The sequence below is a fragment of the Diplotaxodon limnothrissa genome, linkage group LG17 (assembly GCF_057381915.1).
Source record: "Diplotaxodon limnothrissa isolate DT_005_m linkage group LG17, D_limnothrissa_male_GT1.1, whole genome shotgun sequence".
Taxonomy (NCBI): Eukaryota; Metazoa; Chordata; class Actinopteri; order Cichliformes; family Cichlidae; genus Diplotaxodon; species Diplotaxodon limnothrissa.
This window is the reverse complement of record NC_140612.1, coordinates 24,180,564-24,201,391: the sequence shown is the minus strand read 5'-3', so window position 1 is coordinate 24,201,391 and position 20,828 is coordinate 24,180,564. Positions and strand designations below refer to the sequence as shown.

The 20,828-nt window shown below is 41.7% G+C and overlaps 2 protein-coding genes across 2 annotated transcripts in view; both read left to right on the top strand.

The window, feature by feature from the left end:
- Window positions 1-18,659, top strand: part of ntn4 (netrin 4) — a 30,083-nt gene extending 11,424 nt beyond the window's left edge. The window contains exons 4-10 of the mRNA XM_085375850.1: window positions 6,809-6,935; window positions 7,159-7,344; window positions 15,132-15,345; window positions 15,702-15,793; window positions 16,377-16,445; window positions 18,271-18,444; window positions 18,520-18,659. Coding sequence (XP_085231976.1) covers window positions 6,809-6,935; window positions 7,159-7,344; window positions 15,132-15,345; window positions 15,702-15,793; window positions 16,377-16,445; window positions 18,271-18,444; window positions 18,520-18,659 — 1,002 coding nt within the window. The remainder of the gene's footprint in view (window positions 1-6,808; window positions 6,936-7,158; window positions 7,345-15,131; window positions 15,346-15,701; window positions 15,794-16,376; window positions 16,446-18,270; window positions 18,445-18,519) is intronic.
- Window positions 1-20,828, top strand: part of LOC146615035 (tetraspanin-9) — a 100,135-nt gene that overhangs the window by 46,094 nt on the left and 33,213 nt on the right. The gene's annotated exons all lie outside the window — the stretch shown is intronic.

Sequence of the window (20,828 nt, the reverse complement as noted above, 5' to 3'; positions counted from 1 at the left end):
TCGGTCTCTGGATTCTAGCCAAGCTCTCATTGGCAGTGACGTGAAAGTTAGGCCAGTCTGATACAGAAGGTTTCCTCTTTGTAGTAGTTTGAGATCCACAGTCGTCACAGGTGCGCACATGCAGGTGTTTGGGGACTGATCTAAAGATATTAGCAGTGCTAGAAGAGGTCCAAAGGTGCAAAAGGATAAAACTTTTTAAAGAAAATCTGACAAACTAAACCATTCTTTACTTTACATGGTTCCATCTATCCCTTTTCTATCTATTTATCCGGGTGTGGGCTCCAACCACCACCTCCAACTCTCCAGGGGGGTCGTGGTGGCATTCCTAAACCACCTGGGAGGCAAAATCTCTCCACTGTGTCCTAATAATTGAACAATCCTAGCCAGATGCTGGAACCACCTCAGCTGGCTTTTTTTACGTGGATCAAAAAACTCCCTCCTGAATGACTGAGCTCCTCACCTGATAAGGTGAGCCCAAGCCTTCAGATGAGCCTCACTTCCACCACTTTTATCCAAAATCTAATTCTTTCTGTCACTGCCCACAACATGTGGTCAAAGGTGATAGCAGTAACATAGATTGACTGGTAAATCCACAGCTCCGCTTTAAGTTCTCTCCCATTCCACTCTTTCCATCCTGTTAAAGAAGACCCCAAGAAACAGCTGCTCCCCAGTGAAGTGGGCACTGCTGCGTCCACGTATTATCCTTTTAATTAATCAGTCAAGCGGAGCATGAAATGATAAAGTTATATCCCCTTGAGACATGCAGCTGAAAAAACCCAGAGTGCTAATTTTTTAAACTGATATGAAACAGCGAACGTGTTCGGTATTCCGTGTGATAAATGAATGAGGTCGTTCGAGCGTGTTTTTATTGCTGATACGAGCATTTTTGCCATGAATCTGGTGATAAACAATTTATTGGCCACAGCTCTTTCAATCTTTTAATCTGACTGTTTGCATGCCAAGAAATTCCAAGTAGCTCCGCTGAGTATTTTCATCAGGATTTCCTCCATCAGTGGGATGAAAAATCGTCTGAATAAGACTGTAAAAGGACAGGGCAGAAAAACCCTCCTCTGCATGCTAAGATAATTACAATAAATCATTCGAATGTAGAATGGTGGAGAATACTACTTTTTTCTTTTTTCTTTTTTTTTTACAGCAAGTATTATTCTAGCTGCACGTGAGCGTTACAGTTCGAAGTGTAAATCTGCCTTAACGGTCCTCACAAAATTACCTCAGGTCATTGGAGCGTGATTGCGCTGTGTGCCATGCGGGAACATTCGGTAAACACACAGGTGAGGTTATATAAACGCATTTTTGTCCCGCCTATCAGCAGTTTGTTTTATGTCTCCGTTTCGAACCAGAGCTGCTGTTTCTGACAAAACCCAAACAAGCAGTGCTGCACAGGACAGGAGATGAGGGCAGAGATTAGTGATCGCTCTGAGAAAGCTTTGTGTGTGCGTGCGTGTGTGCGTGTGTGTGTTGTTATACATTTTTGGGGTTCTTCATACTGTAAACATGTGCAAACTTCTAAATTTGCCATTCTGTGTGCTAAGCAAACAATGCAGTATTCACTTCTCTATCCAAATGTGTACTTTTATCACACATGGTGTGTGTGTGTGTGTGTGTGCGTGCGTGCGTGCGTGCGTGTGTGTGGTGTGCACGTTTTCTCAGGCATGCAGTGTTTTGTCTGCTCTAAGTGTGCCTGTTTGGCGTAATCAGCAGAGAAAGTGGCTCTGATAGTCACTGAGAGACTGAAGGGTTGCTCTGTTTGTTGGTTTTGTCCTCCCGTCCACCCACAGGAGGCTTTGTAGTTCTGCGTGATTAGCCACAAAGCTAACACAAGCACATTTAATGGCATCCCGTGCCTGCAACTGAACTGTCAGGGGGAAATCAGTTCTGTCAGGGGGAAATCAGTTCTGTCAGGGGGAAATCAGTTCTGTCAGGGGGAAATCAGTTCTGTCAGGGGGAAATCAGTTCTGTCAGGGATCGCTCTGTTCTGAGTGTGACCCTGAGCTCTGGGATGAGTTTTCACTTCCAGAGTAGCTGCTGACTATTAAGCATGCAAGTGAATGAGAAAAAGCTGTCATCAAATAAAGAGCAGGGCCTGTTTCACACGTCCTGTTTAGTCCATTTGAATCAAGCTCTGGTTCATTTCACCGCCTCTTGATGGGGTTTGTTTTTTGCCGACCTGAACACAGTGCGAACTTTGGTGGGGACCAAAAACAACCGCACCTTTTAAAAAGGAGTTCTAAGTTTGGCTGCAGATGATCTCCAGAACAGTTCATTTATGGTGGGAACGTGATTCAAATCATAATCCAACCCAGACTGATGCACTCAGGTTCTTAGTGATGCATTTTGGTTCACTTTGAGTTTTCTGTTTGTGAAAGGAACCAAACCACAAGTTTGCAAACTCATCATCTGACTCAGACCGAAATAAACAAGATAAAAGTGTGGAACCACTTCAGAAACATGAGAGGGTGGAAGAATAATTTTAATCTGAGTCATCTTTTAAGTTAATAACTTGAAAATTTTTTTAAAGATAAGCTGTATCCCGAGAGGGACAAAATGCAGGTGACAGGAACTGAAGTTAAAAACATGGATAAAACAGATAAGACAGTTTATTTATGGACCCACAGGAGCAGAGCTGCTCAAACGCACGGAAGCAACATTCCACCACTTTTTTTTTTTTCACAAGAAAGATTATAAAATATATAGCTATATAGTAGGAGTGCAACGATACACAAAATTCACGGTTCGGTTCGATACTTTGGTGTCACGGTTCGATATTTTTTCGATACAAAAAATGTTCATGCCTTTTTTAATTTGTAATTTATTAAAATTATAAATATATATTTTAACTCAAACGTACAGTTTTTAAATGTAATGTTGCTGAAACAACAAAGTAATAAAATAAAATAAATCTATCTGATCGAGAAATCACTCATCTTTGGAAAAGAGTTTATTACAGAGAAATGGCTCTTTCCAAAAATAAAAGCTATACTATATGCTTCTTCTGGGCTATATTCTCAGCAGCATATTAAACATATCAGGTCCCCATAAGGAGAATCATGTGCTAACGGCTGTCTAAATGACTCTGGTGAAGTTTGTAGCATGCATGCTTGTTGTTTTTGTCTGCTTCCACTTGTCTTTGCACTAGGATGATGTCGGCGTAAATGTGCAGTCGTATTCGTTGTGTTCCCACTAGTGCTGTCAGCGTTAATCTCATTAAAATGACTTTAACGCCATAATGCCGCAAATCTCCATTAACGAGTTAACAGGATCACCCAGTGGGTGGGGCTGGACGGCGTCAACACGTTAACAAGCTAACTGCGCTAATGCACTAGTTCCCACCAATTGAGCATTGCGTGGCACATCCGACATACTGTTTTACTTTTGTCCATGATGCGCTTACCATCAGGGTCATACGTCACCAAGATCAGACCAAGATAGTTCCTAACGCCAGATCTGAATGAGGGTGGGGGAGGTTCAATTTCGGGTAGCGTTGAGGTAGTTGCCATGTTGCAACAAGCTTAGCTTCTGTCTTGCTAGCTTGCGCTGCGCTCAATGGCTCTGCACTCGACAGTGCAGCCTAGGCGGAGCAGTCGAACGCAGATCCACTGAGCGCTCAACACAGACAGCATTGTCAGAAGAAAAGTTGATAAAATAAATTAAAAAATTTTGTATTGTTCGATACATATGCGTACCGAACCGAAAGCACTGTATCGAACGGTTCAATATCGATACGAGTATTGTTGCACCCCTAATATATAGCTTATGTTGTTGAAATTTTCTGTCATTTTAACGTTATTTTATGCACACAAAATAAGTGGCCAAAGATATCAATCTATGAGATCTATGCCGGCACAAAACCCTGTTTTGGTGTTAAAAAAAAACTGCTAGGAGTGCAAAGTAAAACGCAGGCCAGATTTTGATTTTGACTTTGTTAACTACTAGAAGACTGGAGGATATATTAGTTATATTAAGGGTAATAAAATCTCACTTTCCACATGTTTTGTTGTTGTTGTTCTGTGGGGTTTTTTTTTTTTTTTTTTTCCCCTTTTGTATGGATATTTTTGTTGTTAAAAAAAAAAAGTTCGTGTAGTAACAAATTGTTGAAGTTGATGGTACTGTACAGTGATTCCTAAATGTTAATGAAAAAAAAATAAAAAATAAAATAAATAATGACCAGGCTTTTAGTGAGCCATGGGAACATGAAAAAAAGGAGTGCAAAGTTCTCCAGGTGATTTAATAACAGTTAATTTCAGTAATTACCTACCGAGAGCAGCTCAGAGACGAGTGCAACCAGTGAGGCTGTGAAGGAGTGAATGATGTCCCGACAACAATAATACACAGTGGAATCATTTAAATTAAACGACCCCTCATCTGTATGAATCCTGCTTTCACCTGAGCTGTCAGATACACCTGTAACTGACGGCAACTGTGAGGAAAAACAGGAGGATTCAAAATTAGCCAGAGAAAATGTGAGAGACGACGAGGGAGAAAGCGAGAGGACAACTATCAAACTGGAAAGAGTGAAAACAGAGAAGACGTGTCAAGGAAGGAGAAGCTGAAAGCAGGGTGTAAGAGCTGATGGAGACGACGACTGTATAGGTCCTTAAATTCAGTCTGATGTTCGATCACTTTGCTCGGTTATAGCTTATAATGTAAACTTGCCATTTTTGTTTAAGTAATAAACAAAAATGTTTATTGCCCCTACTTAAACAAATAGTACTACAGGGGTCACACTCACTTTAACTAATGAGCAATGCTCCAGTCCATCCGACTGTTTTCATTTCTCTCACTTAAATCTTTGCCTCGTTTGTCTTTCACACTAACTCCAATGGGCCTTATACAAGAGGGGTATCACTCATTGCAGCATTTATCCGGTTTCTTTTGTTCCAATGTCCATCAGCGTTACAGATGTGCACAAATATATGGCATTAACAGTGAGATTACATAATAACTATTTGGTTAAAAGTTCAACATTCATATTTTTTTAATTTCCTCTTCTGAGAGGACCCAGAGACACTGCTCAATGCTGGCTCAGGATTAAGCTATAAATGAAGCCAAAATGTTCTGTAACTTTGTACATGTGCAGTAGAAGAAGGGAGAAAAAAGCCTTTTAAACCTTTTATTTATGCATTTTTATGTATTCTCATGAACGTCACAAACCACACAGTGACAATCCTGCAAAGGCACTGTCCTTTCCTGGAGCCTCAGCGCTCCTCAGCTAATTGCTGATTGGAGTCAGCTGCCAAGCGCTCTACCTCAGGCCTCATTAACACAAGCCAGAGACCAGCTGGTGACCTCCGGTCCCTGGGGAAGGATGTGTATTCCTGACCGGTTGGCGAGCGGTTGCTGGCAGCTACACTCACCATTTACTGTCTGGGTGACTCACTGCTCCATTACCAAAAGGCTCCGGTGAGAGAGAAGATGACGACTTCCTGTCTCTGGGCCTGTGAGACTGCAGCCTAAGGTTTTAAGTATAATCTGAGTCAACAGTCCTAAGGTGCAAGACATGCCCACCAGTCCAGTGTCACATCAGGCCCTGGTAGAGCTGTAATAGGCCTTTATTTGTTATGTTACATTTAACACGAGAAAACCTCAGCTATGTAAAACCTGAACTCAGAAAAGGCATTTTATAAAGTGGTAATAGTTAATGAGCCTGTAATGCTTTCATCTGTCTCAAAGCTTTTGTGGAGCTGTTATGGAGATAAATCAAGCACACCTACAGCTGTGGTATTTACTTATAACTGCCGTGCAAATACTAAAATATTTGTACTTCTTTGGGAACTTTTGGGAACCGGTAATGGTCTTTGTGTAAAAGTACATAAATGCACAGACAGGCCAGCCCCCCTTGTCCACAGTCTTGATGAGTTTGCATCATTGGGTGTGTGTTAACTATGGCATATCGCCGTATGGTAAACATGTGGGTTGAAATACCAGCCGTGTGGACTTAAGCCAGAGTTTTTTCCTGGCTTTTTCTGCTTCTCCTCTTTCCCCTCCTTTCTTTGCACACTTTATATTAATCACTACTCTTTGCTGAACGTGTAATCATGTCTCCTGATTACCCGGACCTCTCATTTGTGCAATTTCTCCTCCTATTAGTGTGATTAAAACCGGTGTGTGAAACCAGTCATGTGTGTGCGTGTTCACCTCGACATTGCGGGGCTGATCTGGGGTCAGTTCAGGCAGAGGGCATGCTGCATGTGGCCGTGCTCCTATAGGATTTTTGAACCGGGGACAAGGTATGACGCATCACGACACCGTGGGAAATGAGTGCAAAGAATCTGTGTGCGTTTGCAATTATTTTGCACGCCTGTGTGCACGTTGATTATTGCGAGTGTACCCCTGCAGTTGCCGTGTAATTGTGTCCTACATTGCAGTTGCACGGTGTAACACAAACAAATAAAGAGCTTCCTCAGATGCTTTGCCCCCCCCCCCCCCCCCCCATTCAATCATTATCCAGCATGCATGGCATTCCAGCTCACAGGAATGACAAGGAGATTGTTATTGTGCTCTCAGCGCTGCATACTTGCACTCGTACACACATACTCATAAACACACACACACGCAGGCTTTTCAGAGCTGAGGCCCATTCCCGTTTCTAGCCATGAAGCCAAACAATAAATCTCCATTCACTGATTTTGGACCAAGAGAATAGGAGCGATTAAAAAAGGAAGAAAGTGGTTAAGAGAGAGTGACGAAGCTTGTCCTTTCCATCACACTGACCTCTTTGTTCCTGCTATTTGTCCATCTTTACCTCCGTCTTTCATGCTGCTTGTTGCTAATGAGCTCTCTCTCACAGGTCCATGGGAAGTGTGTGTGCAGACACAACACTGCAGGTGATCACTGCGAGCGCTGCGCTCCTCTGTACAACGACAGACCGTGGCAGCCTGCCGATGGACTGACGGGAGCGCCGCATGAATGTCGGAGTGAGTCAAACAAAATTGTTCACACCTTTTTCCACCACAGGACTCTTGTATTAAAACTTAGCCTGTAAATCTTAAATCTAGGAAAGGTTATTGAAAACCTTCATACTTTACTAAAATATCAGAACGAACAGCCTCCAAATGCTCTCTGAAACATTTGTACATATAGCCAGTTGCCAGTCTGATATTTTCATTCTTGATGACTATCTTCTTCTTCTCACACCAGAGTGCAAGTGTAACGGACACGCTCAGAACTGCCGCTTTGATTGGACAGCGTGGCAAGAGTCTGGCCAGCGAAGCGGAGGCATCTGCGATTGTCTGCACAACACTGAAGGGCGACAGTGTGAGAAATGCAAGCCAGGCTTTTACAGAGATCCCAACCGACCGCACGCCGCCCCCGACTCCTGCAAACGTAAGCTGCACACACATTTTACTAAACTATAGTGGGAGGCAGACTTTTAGGAGCACAGTTGGTGGCATCAACTTTATTAGAGATCGTCAAATGTTTCAGATGTAAATTTAAAATGAACAAGTCCACAAAATGAACTGTATGTGCCCCATGAATTAATCTATGTTAGACACCCTTGATGTAAGTCTATATACCCTCATTGGTAACACTTTGCTGGTGCCAAGTTGGACCCTTTGTCCTTCAGAGCTGTCTTAGATCTTCATGTCACAGATCCACCAAGGTGCTGGAAACATTTCTCAGAGCTTTCATAGAGGTCAGAAGTTCATATTAACGTGAAAATCATGGCAAATTCTGACCCTTCAATCTGAATCTTGTAGCAGAAACAGAGTCTTGTCAGAGCGGGTGTGAATTTTAGCCTCAGTTTCCTGTTCTTAGTTAATGGGAGCGGACCTGGTGTGATCTTCTGCTGCAGTAGTCCATCTAACGTTTCATCCATACCTTGGATGAAACGAGTAATCAAGTTGCTTCTACTGAAGTATCTTTTTAAATGTGAAAGAGCAGCTAAAAGCTCAGCCGTGTTCTTGACTGTCCATTTACTTTCTACAGTATATTTTATAAAACTGCTATCTATTTGGAATGATAATAGGAATTTCACTGGCACACGACATTCAATATGGAGTCACAGCATTAGACCAGTGGTGACAAATGCACCATACTGGCACAGCCCTTTGATTTTTCTCAGGAATGCAGAGGACGGAGATCACAAGCCAGAACATGCTGCATAACACTCAGTCCTCACGGGCACCTGGCTCTGTGTGTGTGTGTGTGTGTGTGTGTGTGTGTGTGTGTGTGTGTGTCTCAGAGGCAGCAGATGCCCCATTCTCCATCCAGTTACTCCATAGTTAATCATCAGATGGAGGCATACTTGTGTCTTGACTCAAAGTTCATCATAAAACTCCTGCTTGTCCATCTCGGTTTGTTCTGCCATTTTTAAGATGTGACTCAGAGCTTGATTGTTAGCTGTGAATGTGTGACGGTCCTTTCTCCGTCACTGTGTGTGTGTGTGTGTGTGTGTGGGGAGGGGGGTTGTGAAGAGGTGAGTGTTAAGTAAACATGAGATAGTCATCCATAAACACAGACCGGTGGCTACAGTCTCCCTCTGATTATCTGTCAGATTTGTGAACTCATCCCCACAGGTATGCTGGAAATGAACGCCAAGGAAAGTGTGTGTGTGTGTGTGTGTGTGTGTGTGTGTGTGTGTGCAAGCAAATCTCATTAAAACCTAAAGAGTATCAAGTAGCAGCAGACCGTTCAAAAACACAGAGGGAAGAACATGTTGGCTATCAGCCCAATTTGCCGTCTTTCAGGGTTTGATTTCATCGTGCAAATCAAATCAAATCACTTTTATTGTCACATCACATGTGCAGGTACATTGGTACAGCACATGTGAGTGAAATTCTTGCATTATATAATTCAAGAGATTCATTTCAAGATAAATACAAGCAGACATTTATAAGAACCTGTAAAATACTCAGCAGCAAATCTGTGTCTGGGCATGAATAAATCATGTCTGAAAAACAAGAAAAAGTGTCTGCAGCTCTGCTCTACAAAAGACAGACTGTATATGAATGGCCACCAGAGGGGTGGGGAGTATTTTGGTCATACGAATCCAAAATGATCCAATTTCTTACCTGATTTATGACCTCATTAACACATCAGTTTAGTTTATAATATAATTCAGTAGTTTCCAGTCATTTTTACTACACAGCCTTATGCGTTTTGGAAATTATGATCCTATTCAGAGTAAAATAAATGATAATCGACAGTAAGAGAGAAACCTTGTGACAGAAGGGTTATTACTGTATGAGTGTGCAGAGTCCTAGGTTCTTCAGGAGGATCCACTCTTTGCTTATCCAAACTAAGATAGCTGAGGCAAAATGCCAAACTCAACACTTCAAAGCAGAAAAAATAGAATGAAAATTAACAATGAAGTTTAAAAAAATAACTTCTTTGTAGTTAGAGAGTTGTAGTTAGAGTCGCTGTTAGTTAACGTAACAGCATTACTCTAGAACATAGGTGTCAAACTCTGGCCCGCGGGCCAAATTTGGCCTGTAGCCTAATTACATTTGGCCCGCGAAGCCATACAAAATTACTATTAGAGCTGGCCTGCTGGTATTATACAGTTCATGTACTGCTAATACTACAATTCCCAGAATGCTCTGTTGGTGTTTTGGCTGCAAATACAATTTTTATTTAAGAAATGAATTCCACTGATGTGTTATTTAATTGGAATTTCGATTTTGCATGTGTGCAATATTAAGTTATATATACGTTTATATAAGTTTTATATATTGTTTAGTATTAAACTTTGCTTGTTCCATGCTCAGTTTTTCAGCAAAACTTGTTTGAGTCCATAAGAAAAGATTCCTTGTTATATTTGGAGGAAGATTTTTTTTCAATGAATATTAATGTTAGCCTGCGACTTTGATCCAGTTTTGAATTTTGGCCCACTGTGTATTTGAGTTTGACACCCCTGCTCTAGAAGAAAGTCCTGCCATGAAACTAGCAGCCAGCAGGGGGGGACTCCTCTGGTTGCAAGAAAGGTCAAAAGCAACCCTTCAGCTCCCTGAATCTTTGACCTTAGTAAACACAGTTAAAATTAACTTTAAACTAGAGCTACAGATGATTAATTCATCAGGATTTATAGTCATGTATTAAACACATATTCCTAATTGGAGACAAACAGGAGGATAAAACGGGGTGTGCTTCTCCATCACCTTATGGTTGATACATTGTTACTGTATGAGTGTGCAGTGTTCTGGGTTTCAGATCTACTTGTCATGTCTGGTTTCAGTACACTAAAATAGCAATGGTGGAAACACATCTGAAAGCTTCACTTGTGTATGAATTCACTAACCAGTGGGCGATGTCACAGTGGCTTTGTCTGTTTTTTATAGACACTGATTGGCCAGTTTGTTACGTACAACTTCCTGCTACCAAGTTGAACCCTTTTTGCCTTGTGAACTGCCTTAACTCTTTGTGGCGCAGATTCAACAAGTTGCTGAAAACATTCCTCAGAGATTTTGGTCCATGTTGACATCCATGATGCAAATCACCTGTTCCACTACATCCTAAATGAGCGCTATTGGACTGCGATCTGGTGACTGTGGAGGCCGTATGAGTACAGTGAACTCATTGTCCTGTGTTATCCTGCTGGAAGCAGCCATCAGAAGATGGGAACACTGTGGTCATAAAGAGATGGACATGGTCAGCGACAATGCTCAGGCGGTGTTTAAACAAACACCATTATATCATCATATATTTCATTATATGACCATTGTCCAGTTTTAGTAAGGACTGGCAGCTGGTGTGGTCTTCTGCTGATGTAGCTCATCAGCTCTAAGGGCTGAGATGCTCTTCTGCATCCCTTGCTTGTAGCAGGTGGCTATTTGAGTTACTGTTGCCCAAGAGATGGATGTTTGGGGAAATTCCAGTAGACAAGCAGTTTCTGAAATATGGAGACCATGCCACCTGTGATGTTCCATAACTTTTTAAGCTTGTCATGTCCTGCAGCATGTGTACCAAGTCTCTTGCTGTTCTGTCTGGCAGTTCAGGAACAGTGAGTAGTTGATAAATTGCATACTGTATGGACTTATACAACCTCATTTATTGTCCTTCCAGATTTTCTGACGTTTTCTCATATCTCTGCATCTCTGATAAGGTCACAGAAACAGATGCATGCCTTCTTTACAGCAGGTGTGATTTCAGTCATTAGGTTCGGTGCTTTACACCCAAAAACTCACCTCTGGGATAATAACTAATGAAGGCTGACTGATTAGAAAAAAGGAGCAACAACATGCTTGGAGAACCCCTAAAATGAAGGTTCAGGTTGTGTAATCCCACTGCAGCAGCTCGCTGACAATGGAGGAATTTCCCTCCGTTGTGAGGAACATTTTTTTCATTCCAGCCTCTGAGGGGCCCGCGAAAGAAAACACTCTTGTCAAGCTTCACGCAAGCTGGTACACACCAAAGCCATTTATCAGGAGGGAGAGTTACAGTGTGTGTTTGTGTGTGTGGGGATTTATGTCTGTAGTGGGTTTTCTCGTGGTTGTTCGGGCAGGTGTCGTATCATGTCTCAGCACACACTCATAAAGTCTTCATTGTCAGAGCTCTTGCAGCTGACAGGTTTCTTAGACGCACATATTTGCTTACAGGAGTTGTTGCATTGTGAATCCTTCAAGTGGTCATAAATTTTCACACAAATATGAAAATTCACACGCTTGCCAAACACACCGTCACACGTGTCTTGGTTTTAAATGGCACTGAGGTGGCGCTGTGATCTCTATTAATTATTTACCTGTGCAGGATGCTTCCTAAGAGAGTGCTGATATGGCCTTTTTTACATGCCCACATCTATAAAGGATATAAATGTGATATCTTTATGATTTTATTGGTACTGTATTGCTAGGTCTTCTGATGGAGTTCAATCTTATCTTTGTGTGGGTGAGTTGTCTGATAAACTGTTTGGTTTGACAGTTGACATCGTTCTCTTGGGTCAAAGGCACAGTTTGGGTCATGTAACTCCCGTCGCCTGTTATTGTATTTACAGCGGTGTGGAAAAAGTGTTTGCCCACTTCCTCATTTCTATTTTTTAGCATTCAAGTCCCACTTAAATGTTTCAGATCGTCAAACAAATTTAAATATTAGACAAAGATAACACAAGTAAACACAAAATGCATTTTCAAATGAAGGTTTTTATTATTAAGGGTAGGGGGAACCTACATGGCCCTGTGCGAAAAAGTGATTGCCCCCTAAACCAAATAACTGGTTGGTCCACCTATTAGCAGCAACAACAGCAAACAAGCATTTGCAGTAACTGGCAATGAGTATTTTACAGCGCCGTGGAGAAATTTTTGCCCACTCATCTTTTGCAGAATTGTTGTAATTCAGCCACATTGGAAGGTTTTCAAGCATGAGCTGCCTTTTTAAGAGCATGCCACAGGATCTCAGTCGGATTCAGGATTCGGAACTCTGACATTAACTGAGCTATGTGAAGACTGTGGTTCCTTAGTGTTTTTCTGGGGTCTTTTATGACTTCCTGGAGGAGTCATCACTGTACTTTTGGAGTACTTCTGGTTGGCCGGTCACTCCTGGGACGCTTCACCACTGTTTCATGTTTTTTGTATTTGTGTATAACGGCTCTCACCATGGTTCCTTGGAGGCCTAAACCTTTAGAAATGGCTTTGTAACGCTTTCCAGACTGATAGATGTCTGTGACTTTGTTTGTCAGGTGTTTCTTTAGATCGTGGCATGATGTGTTCCTTTTTATAAAACTATTTAGATAAAACTAGATTTCTTGTGACTAATCTTAACTGGCATTAGCTTACCTCCCAACATGGATCAGTTAATGGGAGCAGCTAACTGAAAAGAACTGTGTGCTGGGACATGGCTTACGTTATAGATATTGATTATCTTTATTGTTTCTGCCAAGTAAGTTATGTGACTGTTGTGGTTTGTTTTTGTTTGAGTGTTTGCTAGGAGCTTAAAAAAATCATTTGTGGAGCTCCTGGAGGCTCAGTTACATTTAGTGGTAGGATAAAGAATTAAATTATTCAGGAGGGGCTAGGAATACAGCTACTCCACATCGAAAGGAGGCAGCTGACTAGGATTCCTTCTGGGTGGCTCCTGAGTGAGATGGTCTTGGTATTTCCTCACGAGAGGAGGCCCCAAACCAGACCCAGGACAAACTTAGGAGATTACATCTTCCAAACCTTCCTCTCCCCAGGTCTTAGGCTGGCTAAGACCTGGGGAGAGGAAGGTTTGGGTTTCTCTGCTTAGGCTGCTGCCCCTGAGACCAAATTCAGTCTTTTTATCTCAAACTTTAACTAGCATAGAGTTTGTTTTTGTTTGTTTGTTTGTTTGTTGTTGTTGTTTTTTGCATTTTTAGGCTTTTTAACCTTCTGATAGCACAGAAAGCCGAGAGAGAGAGAGTAGCAGCAAAAGGGCAACTTTAGATTCAAACCCAAGACTCTGCAATAGCAAAGCATATGTGTTGCCTCCTTAACCCACATGAGCTATACCAGCACTCAGTTTTTGCAGTTTAATCATAAAAACTCAGTGGTGCTTCTGTTTATCTACAAACTTCAAGCATTCGTGTGCATTTCACTGCTGAGGTGGGGAAAACGCCTATATAAACTGATAAGCTTTAAAAACTTTTCATGTTGACTGTTGTATTTCTATTTCGGAACAATTTATCAAATAAAGTCCGTGAAGCGCTCTGATAACAGTTTGAAGGCAAACATGCTTTAAGGTCAGGAATGAACTCTAATCTTTGTTTCTAAAAGCATGCCATCTCATTTGTTTATAGTCGTCGATGTGAATTTAACACATTCAGTTCGGTTTGAGAAAACTGCCTGATTCAGACCTCTGGCTTAAAGTTGTTGTTTTTTCTTTTTTCTCCACCATGATTTATTTGAAAAAGGAGCTTGAGGGAGCTTCTGGGTGTACAGTAAGTAGTCATTTACTGGCAGTCAGGCTTCAAGCATCATTAAACACAAGACAAATGACTCCAAACAACACCCCTTCTTTGTTTCTCTCTGCGGTTTATTTATGGGGGAGGCCTGACAACTCCGGGTCCCAGCAGACAGCAGTTTTCTCAGATGTCCAATGGAAACATGGGTGGGTGTGTAATAAGGTGTGTTCGTTGTTTTTGGAGGTTGTTGGAAAAACACCCTATCGGTACACAATTAGAGGGCTGAGAGTTTTACTGTATGTATTTGTTCATCTATCCATGTGAGGAGGATTAATTTGAGTTCTAGACCTTAAAAGCATATTGATCGACTTTGGGAAAAAGCTTAGGATCACAAATAAAGAAGTATAAACATCTGTCTTCATGTGATTAAAAAAACAGAGACGCCTTTGTGTTTTAAGTGGCTGCCACAAAAGCAGACAATAGAGCAATTGATGAAATACTTAAGTGCAGGTGATAAATAGCAATTTGCTAATCAGCAGACTGTCAGACCTTTGGACTCACTGCTCACTGCTTTTCTTTAGTCTTTTGTGTAGTATTTCTGAACAGGTATTTCATTAGGTACACCTTGTTGGTACCAGATTTTTGGGGGGCCTTTTTCAGCTTTATTTGATAGACACCGTGAAAACAGGACAGGAAAGCAGGGGCAGAGAGAGGGGGGAAGACATGCCGCAAAGGGCAGCGGGTCGACTCAAACCCAGGCCGGCCACCGTATGGCATGTGTTCACCTGCTCAACACACTGAGCTAAACCAGCACCCCGTTGGTACCAGATTTGACACTCTTTTTGCCTTAAGAATTGCCTCAATTCTTCATAGCATTGATTCAATAAGATTCTGCAAACAAAAGTGGCACTTAATGTGGTTTTCTGCTGCTGTAGCTCATTTGCTTCAAGGTTTGAGATGCTCTTCTGCATCTTTTGGCTCTAATAAGTGATCATTTGAGTCCTATCATGTCAAAGCGCTCTGGCCATTCTCCAACAAAAGATATTTACCCCAGAGAATCACTAATGATTGATATTTTTCTTTTTTCTAACCATTTTCTATAAACCCTAGTTATGGTTGTGTGGGGAAATCAGTTTCTGAATTATTCAGATCAACAACATACCACGCACATAAGAATTTATGACTATGAATTCAGTAATGAACTGACAACATGTCCAGCATGTACCTCGCCTCTCAGATAGTGCAAGGATGATGTTTTAGTATCATCTACAATTAAAAACCTTCCAATCTAATTTAATTTCACCTTTTTCTTCCCCAGCATGTACTTGTCACCCCATGGGCTCAATGCCCTTCCACTTGGCAGACGGCTCGCTCTGTGACCCCGCAAACGGGAACTGCATCTGCAAACCAGGCGTCGGTGGAGCCCACTGCGACAGGTGCATGGTGGGATACTGGGGCTTTCACGAATACGGATGCCGTCCATGTGAATGTGCAGGAGACTGTGATCCGTTTACTGGAGACTGCATGTTTGGGTGAGTAAGAACTTTTATCTCCTGATAACAAAACTGTAGCGCCTAAAAACAGAAGCACTGAACTTTTTTTAGTCATGACCTTGTGTCCTTATATTATCAAATATTTGCCCAGTTTTTGTACAGCAAGTACAAAGGCAGGGTCGAGACTGAGAATATGTTAGTATGGTATCATCACTCGGCAGTATGTCTGCTCTGTTAAAATAGTCAAACGTGTTTTTCATGTAATTGTACGTAGCCTTAAATATAAATAGAATTTTTTTTCTGCTTAAAGAGATGTTGACTTTAAGGACTTTAAGTGTATTTCGATGCTATAATTCCTGTTTTATGATAACATGTATGCCGATGTTGTGTTGCAGCTCTGATCTGGAGTTGTACCACCTGGACAGAAACGCCAGTGAGTCAGTCAGAATCTTCAGAACGGACGAACTCTTCTCTGCTCTTCACTTAGGTACAATACAGAGAGTGTGTGTGTGCGTGCGTGCGTCCATGTGTGTGTGGTTTATCCTCCTTCACGGTCCACTGACCAAGTGTTAATGTTTAAGTAATGAAAGTCTGGCTACGCTCTCAGAAAGACATTGAACAAAGATGTGTGTGAGTGTGTGCTTGTTTTACTCATGTTGTGGGGACATTAGGGACAAAAGGCAAGTCCTCGTAATTTAAATCATTACATTGCTGTATGAAGACATGCTTGAAAGTTGAGGTATGCAGATTCCAGGATGGAAACATGACTGTGTGTGTGTGTGTGTGTGTGTGTGTGTGTGTGTGTGTGTGTGTGTGTGTGTGTGTGTGTAAGGACAGTTTCCAAGTGGAGGTCTCTTCTCGCAGACCCTCAGTACCACCACACCGTAACTCCAGCTTTTATTGGCACATTCCTCACTGGACGCCACACACTGTACTTATTATTAGTCTTAGGACATCACATACAGTATCTGAGGCAACACGCGCGCACACACACATACACACACACATAGAGAAAAAGTTATTTATTTATGCTACAAATATGAAACTGTTCTTGCATGTCCCCCCTGCAGAGAAGTGTGAGTGCCAAGAGCAAAGTCTGACCAACAGCAAACTCTTTTGCACCATGAATTATGCATACGGTAAGCATTCAAACATCTCCAAACATGCACTGTAACTCATGTAAGCCTGGCTTTACCTGATTAGTTTAATGCATTTAAATGTAAATCATCTATTTCACTGTATTTATGTCTAACATTGTTATACTCATGCTCATTGATTCAGTCTGTCTTTGTATTTTAATTATACGTACTTTATTTATCCCACAAGTTGGTAAATGAATATGTTACAGCAAACAAAACATTAAACAGAACCTGTAATAAAATGGTTCATTAAAAAATTACAAAAACAAAATAAAAGTCAAGATTTTTTTTGTTTGTTTTTGAAGATTTATTTTGGGGTTTTTTTGCCTGTAGCTTGCATTGAGGACGTTAGCTAAAAGCAGTAATTAGCAAAAAAGTGGAACGCACATCATAAATGGCAAACTTTTGCCTTCAAACTAAATGTTACCGCTGAAACCAAAACCTTTCAAAAGGTGCAGCTTTTGTTTTGAAGACGAATCTTTTCCATTTTTAGTCTGCTGTTCGCTTCTCAGAGTTTCACTACTGCTTAGAGGGGTAGGCAACTCCAGGCCTCGAGTGCCAATGTCCTGCAGGTTTTAGATGTGTCCTTGATTCAACACAACTTACTCAAATGGCTAAATTACCTCCTCAACATGTCTTGAAGTTCTCCAGAGGCCTGATAATGAACTAATCTTTTGATTCAGGTCTGTGGACCCAGGGTGATATCTAAAACCTGCAGGGCACTGGCACTCGAGGCCTGGACTTGCCCAACCATGGCTTAGAGATTAGTTGGCAAGTGTTTGCAGACAATTTGGCATCTTTCATGCAAACTTCAGGCAACCACCCTGTACCCTGTTAACTCTTCTTTACAAATATAAAGACAGCATACAAGAAAAATAATTAACACAAGCAAGAACCTGATGTTTACCTTTAGTTGCTCAGCTGATATTTGTCTGCTCATGTTCACTACCTAATGCAGGTCAAATCATTCACAGCATTTGCATTCTGTTTAATGGGCAGCAGGGGGCGACTCCTCTGATTCCAAAAAGCCTTAACCCTCGCTCCGTGACCTCTAAAAACACTTTCCAGTTGAGTTTATGATCTCAGTTTCTAGTTTAAGGTCACACTGAATAAAACCTGAAGTTAATTTTATAAATTATGGTCATTATTAAAGTCACAAAGGAGGAAAAGCCTAAGTTGGCTAACGAGTTGTTAGTCGTGCTCACCTTCATGAATGTCTGAAGAAAGCATCACAATTCACTTTCTTTACTTTAAAAAGTCCCAGCATTCAGAGGAATGATTAATTCTGCTCCAGCCCCTTGGGGGGGGGGGGGGAGAAAACCTGATCTGAGTTTCAAACTGATCAGATTAAAACTTTGTTTGAAGTTCATCCAGTAACCAAACTTTCCACGACAGCCTCCTTCCATGGATCACGTTGTTTTGTCGCATTTTAATGCAGAAAGAAGTTGTTCTGGTGCATAGGTGTCAAACTCTGGCCCGCGGGCCAAATTTGGCCCGCAGCCTAATTACATTTGGCCCGCGAAGCCATACCAAATTATTGTTAGAGCTGGCCTACTGGTATTATACAGCTAATATATATATTGTTTAGTATTAAGCTTTGCTTGTTCCATATTCAGTTTTTCAGCAAAACTTGTTTGAGTCCATAAGAAGAGATTCATTCTTAAATCTGGAGGAAGATTTTTTTTCCAATAAATATTAATGTTAGCCCGCGACCTTGTTCCAGTTTTGAATTTTGGCCCACTGTGAATTTGAGTTTGACACCACTGTTCTGGTGTAACAACACTCCAGCTCTGAAGGTCTTGTTGCATTTCTCCCTGACTTCCAGTGCTGAAGGTGAGAGTGCTAGCAGCTCACGATAAGGGCTCCCATGCTGAGGTGGAGGTCAAAGTTCAGAAGGTACTCAGTCAGAATACCAAAATGAAGATACAGCGCGGTCGCGTCACCCTTTACCCCGAGTCCTGGACCGCACGGGGCTGCACCTGCCCTATCCTCAATCCAGGCAAGAATCGCACATCCAACTTTGTTCATTGGTAACATCCAAAATGTGCTTAACCCCTCTGACCTCTCCTCACAGGCGTGGAGTACCTGGTGGCTGGCCACTTGGATCGTAAGCGGGGCCGCTTCCTGGTCAACATGAAGAGCTTTGTCAAGCCTTGGAAAGCAAGTTTGGGCCGCAAAGTTCTCACTTTACTCAAGAAAGACTGCAATTGGTAGATGGGTAATTTAGAAAAACAGCACCGGAGGGACAGCTAACGTGACGGATGTTGGTTTCCCATCTTCTAGGTGTGGATTATTGGGTCGCACAGGTCTGAGAGCAGGTTTTTAAGGGACGGGGACTAAGATTGAGGCCCTACCTGTTTCCACTGCTGAGAGCTCAAAGCTAGTGGCAGACTGCACAAGCTAAAAGCACACAGGACGCAATTTCATTAAGACACGTCCATCTTGCATCTGTCTCTAATTCTTGCATTCTCATATAGGAGTCAAGAAAATGTTTTCTTTGCTGTCGCTGCTGCAGCTCAAGAATTTCAGCAGCATGTCCGAGAACTGAGCGACACTTTCTCCTCCTCTGCAGCACTTTATCCTCAGAAGGACAGAAGGAGGGAATATGGACACACAAACAGAGGAGCATTAAAAATACAAACTCGCACACACGTAAAACCTTCCTTTTTTTGTTTTTTACAGTGGACACACTCACAGAGGCAGCAAGTGTGTGTGTGCTGCAGACACAATGTGCGAAGTGTGACGCTGAACAAGCCATACAAGCCACTACAGGTGGTTAAATCTTAGCCAGTCCAGGTGTGCCTGTGTTGAAATCAGAGCGACTGGATTTCACCCCAATCGTGAATGTATTTGTCTGTGTGTGTGTGAGAGTGTGTGTGAGAGAGAGAGAGGAAGAGAAAGAGAGAATGTGGTTGAATGCAGCAGTACATATATATATATATTATGAGCACAGTCCAGATTGAGTCCAGCTCTTAAGCTTTTCTATAGTTTTCAACCGTTCCAATGTTTATAATGCAGAACGCTGTACATTAATTTCGCTCATATTTACACTCAGAAATCAGAAAACTTGTTATTCCTTCCTTTTTGTGCTCATGTACAGTATTATTTTGTATATATCTATATAAATATTATGCCATATCTTTCTCCAGTTGTTTTTTTTTTTTCATGGTAATATTAAAGGATAACTTCAAATTTCGTCTTGTTTTTGTCACTTAGCCATCGTTTATCAGCACTGATAAGCCTTCTGATAAACTGCAGCGCCTTCAGAAAGCCTACAGAGGCAAGAAACACACGATTGGGGCCAAACGAGCAACACCTGCGCTTACCAGTACAGTTTGCAAAGTGATGCAATTAAAATTGAGGCCCCTCGTGAGAAATAATTTTCCACTGTTTTGCTATTTGAAGATAAAACTGACCCTGAATGTGATCCTGTTTGAAAGTCTGGCACAAGCAACTAATAAACACGGGAAGTAAAATCTGTCTATAAAATCAAGCAGCTGTAGTTCAGACAGGTCATGAAGTCAAGCTCAGCTGCAAAACCTGGCACTTCATCTGATCTCGTATGCCAGCCCGCATCACCTCATACCTATCTTCACATCCAACTGGCAAATCTTAAGATTCAGTGTCTTGGCAGCATCCCAAAAATAGGCTGCCGAGGTTATTAGAAAGAAAGCTCTTTTAAAGGACATTTGAGTCTGCCTTTAAAAGTGAGTAAATCCCCACAAAGTCACATGTTAACATTCCCGACTTTACATTTTTGGGATCTATAGATGGTTGAATGTTTGTATAAATCCATGTGGAGTTTTAGTGACTGATTGTGTTGTATGTTATTGTGCCTTTACTGTGCCTCTGCATTGCTCTCCTACAGTTTACAGATGATATACTGGTTTAACTAAATAACTTGGCAGTTAACTCTTGGGTCCAAATATGGCAACTTAAGCCTCCAATAAAACCAATGTGGTGGTTTACACTTTAACTAAGGGTGTTTTTATGCCTATGGTTAATTTACTCTGGTCCAAATCAGTCGATAAATAAACTTGTAGTATTTTCCCCGTCGTTTAGTTTCAGGATGAAGATGGTGTGTTCTGGTAGAAGTGGATAACATGGAGCAATATCTCCATTTGTATGTCTGGTGTACTGTCGAATCTCAGAATGGAAAGCTGGTCATGGGAAGGCATTTAGCTCAGACTTGCAGGGTCAGATTGAGGTCGGATCACACTCTCACCATAAATGAACCGCTCTGGAGTTTATCTAAGTCGTCTTATTGTAGTTGTTTAGGTTCACATCTGCACAAACAAAACGCACCAAGGGGGGAAATGAAGAAGGCATCAATTGTGTATGAAAACACCCTCAGTCTCTCTTTTATGTGCAGTCTGAGAGGCA